Raw genomic sequence first — 7237 nt, forward strand, 5'->3', positions numbered from 1 at the left:
ACTTTATGTATTCTGAGAATTAAATAGGTAATGTAAGGAAATCACCAGAACCTGTACCTGGTGTAGGAAGAGAATGTTCAATGTTTCCTAACAACTACGTCCATCATCATTCTCTGCTACTATGAGTACACACCAGTTACCCTTAACTTATGATAACCTTATCACTTCATATACCATTGACTCTTATTTGTCCAACTGAAATATGTTAATCCTCACAAGAACAAAGTCATTTCTTTCATATTGTACCATCTGTGTTTTAGCAGAAAAAAATTAAAACCGCTTTTTTGATAAGTAAAAGAAATGGTTGGTTTCACCTGAATTCCTGGTTCTAAACCCTCTCTGGGAAGAACTGTTTTTGGTTTACCTAAGAGGATCTAACTAACAGGGGATATAAAATTATATAAATGTCAACATATAGCCATTCTCTGATTTTGTTTCACAAATAATGGTGGCAGCTTAGTTTTAGAAGGAGCAACACAGACCCTCTGACCACATACTGGCCCTCTCCCCTCCCCTTACTCCTCACCTTCACTCCTTTCCTGGACCCTCAGCTTGTGAGGCACTGAGCAGAACCCCCACATACCCTATGCATACCCTATGCTGGGATATAACCTTACTGTGAGCTAATGAATGCATGCTATTTTAGGCTGATGAGTAGATGATCATTTGTTTTGCAGCAATAGAAAACAAAGTATCATCTTTTAGATAAAGCGAGCACTTGTAGCCTGCAGAGTCTTGTTACCCACAAAAATCTAGGTTATTCCTGAGACAAAAAGGATACAAACCCTGGAATAAAAATGTGAGGCCTAGGGGTTTGTGATGTGGCTCAGTGGTGGAGTGATTGCCTAGCATGTTTGAGGCGCTGGATTTCATCCTTGGCACCACAAAAAAAAAAACAAAGACTATCAACCTTATTCCAGGACAAGATCAATAAAGGAAAGGTATAAGCTAAGGTTAATTACCATCAGCTTCTTCTGGAACTCTAGCTTGTCATCCTTGAAGGAGTGCTCCATGAAGACTTCCATGGATTCCCTCTCACAGGCTGCATGCACCTTTAGCAGCTCCTGGAGTGTGTCTGTGGGGAACTGCATCCGCTGGTCCATCTGCTCACTGTAGTGGTCTGCTGCCTTCCGCACAGCTGCTGAGTTCTCATGCTGGGCCAGAGTGGTCACTGCATTCTCCAAACAAGGCACCCTTCCGCTGTTGATGGCATTCACATAGGTCTCCACCAAACTCCCCAGTCCTGAATAAGGCTGAGAATAGGTATGCATGTCAAGTTCTCACTCAATAGGATACAAGAGTCTGAGAGTGTTTTTAAAATCACACATAACACCATGGAGTGATTATTAATTCCCACCATGAAGGTGATGGAACTAGGAGGTGGTGCCTTCTGTGAAGTGATTAGAGACAATGGGGAACAGTTCTCATGAACAGAATTAGTATGTTACAGGAGACCCCAGAGAGCTAAATTTCCCCTTCTACCATGTGAGGTCACAGCAAGAACTCGGCAGTCTGTAACCTGGAAGAGTTCTCAAAGACTCTACCATGTTGGCACCCTGATCTTGGAGTTCCCAGCCTACTAAACCTGGAGAAAAAAAATGTATGTTGTTTCATACTCCCAGTTTATGGTATTTTTAAATAATAGTCCAAAGGAAAAAGATAAACAAACACATGCTTTGCATACTTTTTCTATAAGCACATACAATTTCATATCTTTTCTTCATTCTATTACTCATTGGGACTTAACAGTTTAAAATATTGAATACCAACCTTCATCTAAAATCTGATTTAGATGATTATGATCCAGTTATCCCACTTCTTGGTGTTAATCCAAGAGTACTAAAATCAGCATACTATAGCAATATAGCCACCACAATATTTATAGTAGCAAAATTCACAACACCCAAATTATGGAATCAAACCAGGTATCCTTCAATTAATAAATGGGTTAAGAAATTATGGTGTATATATACCTATTGTGGCTAAATACAACTCCATATATACAATGGAGTTGTATTTAGCCACAAAAAAATAAATAAAATTATATCATTTGTTGGTAAATTCATGGAAATGGAGAATATCATGCTAACTGACATAAGTCAGTCTCATAAAATCAAGAGTCAAATGTTTTCTTTTATATGGGGAAGCTAGGGAAAAATAAAGAAATGAAAGAGGGAGGATTAAATGTATAAAAATATAGAGAAGATCATGGAATAGAAGAAGGCAATTGAGAGGGAGAGAAAAGAGATGGTAAATAGAGAAATGTGGAATGAATTTTTTAAAATCATGCTAAGTACATTCATAAATATACCACAGGGAATCTCACTTTTATATATAAATAGAAAGAATTAATCAAATATGAATAAATAGGTGATAGGAAGATCAGTGGAGAAGAGGAAGGAGAATGGGGGAAGGGAGGATGGAAGAGAAGAAGGGCAGACATGAACTGAAATTGAACTCCATGCATGTGTGATTCTGTTGGGAAGAACCCAACTTACTATACCAACAATAATGTTCTAAAAAGTTTTAAAGATATGGTCTGAGATCTTTACAAAGCTGAGTTTTAAATGGTTACGGTGATGAAAACAACTGAACCCTGAAAATCAATGTGGACAAGGGACTAAAGGAGGTAGGATCTAGGCAGGTTCCTCAAGCCCACATTCCATTAGTAAGGAATTGTGATTATTTACAAATACCATAATATTTTGATTCTTCTTTCTCTTTTGAAAGATAAAAATAAAATAAGAACTGAATAGCATGTAAAAGATTCAACAAATATTAGACCACACATTAGTATCATTTAAGAAAAGTAAACTCACGATTCCCAGTGACTTTGACTCCTTCCCTGAGGGTCTTGATCTTTGCGTGGGTTAAGATGTGAGAACGGAAATTTTTTTTTTTTTTTTTAAAGAGAGAGTGAGAGAGGGGGACAGAGAGAGAGAGAGAGAGAGAATTTTAACATTTATTTATTTTTTCTTAGTTCTCGGCGGACACAACATCTTTGTTGGTATGTGGTGCTGCTGAGGATCGAACCCGGGCAGCACGCATGCTAGGCGAGCGCGCTACCGCTGGAGCCACATCCCCAGCCCCGGAAATTTTTTGATTGTTCCTGGAATTCAGGATTTAGTTGATTTTCCAACACGTCCTCAATATGAGCTAGGAGCTCCTTTTCATATTTTGGCCGATCAAAGACAAAACACTTCCGGTTGGGAAAGAAACGCCTAATACAATCCCTTGATGTGTTAGTATTTTTCGCTTTATCATTATCACCTGAGGAAGAGGAAAACCAGAGTCACCCTGAGCACAAACTAGGGACAAGGCATCTCAAGCATATCATGACTTGGAATTATTGTTCATTGGAATCTTCTTAAAGATCCAATTTTATATACTCATTCAATGGCTTAGTGCAAATCAAACTCATATCAGTGATGCATCTCTGTAAATGAATTGTGGGAGGCATGTGCCCAGGAATAAAAAAAAAAAACTTGGGTTGGTATCCACTGAACCAAGATCAGCACCTGGCTTATAAGATTTTCAGGAGTGATTTGATTAGTAGATGGTTACATATCAATTTCTGGTCTGATAGTACTGATAGTGGAAGTCCAACTGTAAGACTGAATGAAGAGGAGCCACAAATAAAAATAGTAGAGCAATAACTAAAATAAGACAGATGACACATTGTTAAGGAAAACTGTAATCACGGTTATTCACACAACAAATAGGATTATGTAGTTTGGGTATAAACTCTAAAGAATATAAACTCTCAAAATGTAAGCTATATAATTTGTCTCTACTTAATAAACTCATGGGTTTTATCAGACACTCACCCACCTAAATGCAATACATTAGAATAATTTATTAACTGAGAACAGTATCATCATAGGTGCTAATATGAAGAGAATGACATGGTAGGGAAACAAATGAAGGCTCTGGCAGACAGTAGAAGTATTGAAAAAGTTTGGAAGGGACTGTTGAGGCCTATTTGGAGTGTAAAGTTGCTTTTATGGAAGACATAACTAGCCATTCTCTGAAAAGTTAATACATGTCTGTTATGGTTTGGATGTGAGGTGTACCCCAAAAATTCATGAGTGAGACAATGCAATAAGGTTCAGAGGAGAAATGATTGGTTTACGAGAGCCTTAATCTATCAGTGATTTAATGACCTAATGGAGTTGAGGCAGGCATTATGTGGCTGAAGGCAGGTGTTGTGTGGCTGGAGGAAGTAGGCATTGGGGGATTGGCTTTGGGGTATATATTTCTTTCTGGCAAGTGGAGTCTCTCTCTCAGCTTCCTGATCATCATGTAAGCTGTTTCCCTCTTCCACACTCTTCTGCCATGATGTTCTGCTTCACCTCAAGCCCCGAGGAATGAAGCTGACCTTCTATAGACTTAGACCTCTGAAACCGTGAGTCTTCAAATAAACTTTTCCTCATTTACAGTTGTTCTGGTCAGGACATTTAGTCATTGCAGTGAAAAAGCTGACTAACACAATGTCAGAAAGGAGATAAATAAAAGTGAACAAAGTAGATTCTGCCTTGAAATTCTATGACTGACAATTAACTAGTACATTGTTTTTCTCATTGTTTTTCCACAAAAAAAGGAGAAGCATAAGAAAGAGCAATGTCAGGTATCTGGAAAGGTTTAGTGCCTGACATAAGCTAAATGCTAAAGTACAAATTATTTTAAGTGAAAATTGGTTTGGAATAATTTTGAAAACATTCATGCCCTACTGTCACTGGGTAAGTTAACTCTAGTCATTAAAACTTATCAAAGAGTAATAACCCAGAAGCCCAGTCATTTCTGTAGACCTGAGCTAGTCTGAAGTACAATGCAACCCCAGAGATGATGGACAATGTTCATCAAATATCAACCCTTACTAGTCAGCTCCCCACCCACATCATGCTCACATACCTGGAATCATCCTCCAGGCATTCTCCAGGTACTCGTCTTCCGTGATGGGGTGACCATGTAGGTTCAGCTCCAGAGTGAAATCCCGTACAGTCCAAACAAAGTCTGGAAAGAAACTCACAAATTCTGTGGAATCTTCTACTCCATCAAGTCTCAGGGAAAACTTCACCCTGATTAGTTCTGTGAGTTCTGTCACATAACTAAGACTTGGCTAAGGAAAAGGAGCGGCCAAGCAGAATTTCCTTGTTCCCCTTAAAAAATTATTACGAATGCTGTCCCTTCCCCTGGGTCCTCTATGCCCTACCAAAGGCAACTCAGCCACTGGGAGAAGGATTCAGCTGGGTCTCCATTCCCTCCACAATTTCTCAATAAACTAGAAAGGATACTGCATCTTCTCCAAGGCATCACTGTTGATGGTGCCCATGCTGTTGTACACCAACATGCTGCTCAGAAGCACAGCCAGGGCAAAGATCCACGTGTCATTCTTAGGGTCACCCTGGAAAACATGTGAAAACAAGCACTGAATGATCTTTTCCTTCAATGTTCATTCAGATTTTGTTGTTGTTGTTGTTGTTGTTCAGTTATTTTTCATTTGTTATTACAGACAGCACAGTGTTGACAGAAAGAAAAAAACATGAAAAAAAAATAAATCTCAACTTTAGCAATGAAATTTCTTGTGACCCTTGTTTCCTCATCTATGGAAGTATTCTAACAATACTTTCTTCAAATGATCCTTCTTTTTCTGAATGAGATGAAATAAGAAAATACAGGTTGAAAAAAACAGAGTCCACTATGCAACTAGTTGCTTAGTAGTAAGAGACCAAGTCTCACTTAACAATAAGAGGGCCACATAATACGTGCTGTGCTAATCACCACTGAGCACTTAAGTCAAATCCACAGAGCATATATATGTGTGGGCTACTAAAAAATGTTGCTCACCTTGTTTATTTGGTGAAAAACATACTTAAGCACAGCAATTTTTACAATCTATGTGATTATCTAATAATACATTAATTTAAAAACAACGACAAACAAGGATAATAACATAATTAAAGTGTTTACATATTAGTAATGGATCTAAAGTAAAAACAGTTATTATATTGAATAAAAATAATGAAAGTGTCAATGAGAAAAAAAGTTACTAAAAGTAGGAAATGACTGTATGTGACATCGAATATAACTGGAAATTACATCTGAGTGCTGAAGTTTTTGTAAAATGTGGACATAACAAAAGGGTATGCAAAATAGAAATACTTGCAGAAGCCAAATCAACATTAGAATTAAATAAGCATAGAGTTCTTAGGTCTGACTGTCTCAGAGCCAAGCGTAGATACAGAAGATGTGACTTCAAAGCTAACTCTGTGGCAAGATGGTGAGAGCCTTGAAGAGGCAAAGCTGCTTTTGTGTTGACTGAATCACTGAAGCCAGCAGTCAGTTGTAGTAAAACTCTGATATGTTTTATTACCTGCTTGAGGAAAGGAAAATCCTGAAATTCAAATCCAGAATATGGGAATTTGGAAAAGAAAAAAAATATTATGAATATACTGCATTTCCCAAATTCTAATTATATAAGAAGTAAATTGACTGAGATCAGAACAAGTTGAACTTAGAGAAACAACAATAGGTTTTGGCACCAAGACCGTATCTTTGGTATGTTGTTTTATAAGTAAGGACAGAATATCTGCTTAAATTTGGGAGGAAATGAACCCTACAGAAATATAGATCTTGTTTCCAATTTAATCTCTAAATAGGGAAGGAGGAAAAGAGGGAGAGACAGATACAGAAATAGACATGGTATCTTAATTTCACTCTAACGTAAGAATAGGCGAACTAAAACCTGAATTAAAAGACCTCCTGCCTGTTGGTGTCTCTTAGTCTGCTTTCTAGGAAATTCACCTGGTTCACTCACACCCAAGCAGTGATCACATGGTATTCTAGCTGACTTATACAAACCATCTCCTCAACAGAGTTGAGGCTCTGAGAGAGCAGGATCTTTACCTCATCAACAGTACTTGCCCAAGACCCTATATCTCAGCTTCTCCATAAAGGCTTACTAAAATGGATGAAACTGTTCAATTCACTTCTCAGGAATACAATTTTACCTAACGTATCACATTATATGGTATAAATTCAAAGAGATCAAAGTATGTATCATTCCATAGAGTAGCATTTGGGGATTTCAGGAATGAAATACAGAAGTTGAAGTAAAAAGTATCATGGAAAGCTAAGAAAAAATACCGGAATAAAAAAGATCTGTCTGAGCTTCTTCCTCACCTTTTGCACATCTCCCAGGCCCTCAGTGTCCAAAAGAACCAGACTGTGGAAGACA

The 7237-nt window shown here is 37.8% G+C and overlaps 1 protein-coding gene across 1 annotated transcript; it reads right to left on the bottom strand.

Moving 5' to 3' along the window:
• Positions 1-2945: 2945 nt before the first annotated feature.
• On the bottom strand, positions 2946-7237 carry LOC144368120 (guanylate-binding protein 6-like). The gene is made up of 4 exons (XM_078026671.1): positions 7183-7237; positions 5295-5404; positions 4912-5108; positions 2946-3270 (listed from the first exon to the last, which is right to left on the bottom strand). The coding sequence occupies exons 2-4, from the start codon at positions 5348-5350 to the stop codon at positions 3050-3052; spliced, it is 474 nt and encodes a 157-aa protein (XP_077882797.1). The 5' UTR covers positions 5351-5404; positions 7183-7237; the 3' UTR covers positions 2946-3049.

Source organism: Ictidomys tridecemlineatus, chromosome 11, assembly GCF_052094955.1.
Source record: "Ictidomys tridecemlineatus isolate mIctTri1 chromosome 11, mIctTri1.hap1, whole genome shotgun sequence".
In the NCBI taxonomy this organism is placed as follows: domain Eukaryota; kingdom Metazoa; phylum Chordata; class Mammalia; order Rodentia; family Sciuridae; genus Ictidomys; species Ictidomys tridecemlineatus.

Coding starts and splice junctions, on each gene's coding strand:
- LOC144368120 (XM_078026671.1), bottom strand. CDS start 5,350: ATGTTGGTGTACAACAGCATGGGCACCATCAACAGTGATGCCTTGGAG. Junction 5,109..5,294: donor GATGCCTTGGAGAAGATGCA/GTATCCTTTCTA, acceptor GCCAAGTCTTAG/TTATGTGACAGAACTCACAG. Junction 3,271..4,911: donor TGCCTGGAGGATGATTCCAG/GTATGTGAGCAT, acceptor CCTCTTCCTCAG/GTGATAATGATAAAGCGAAA.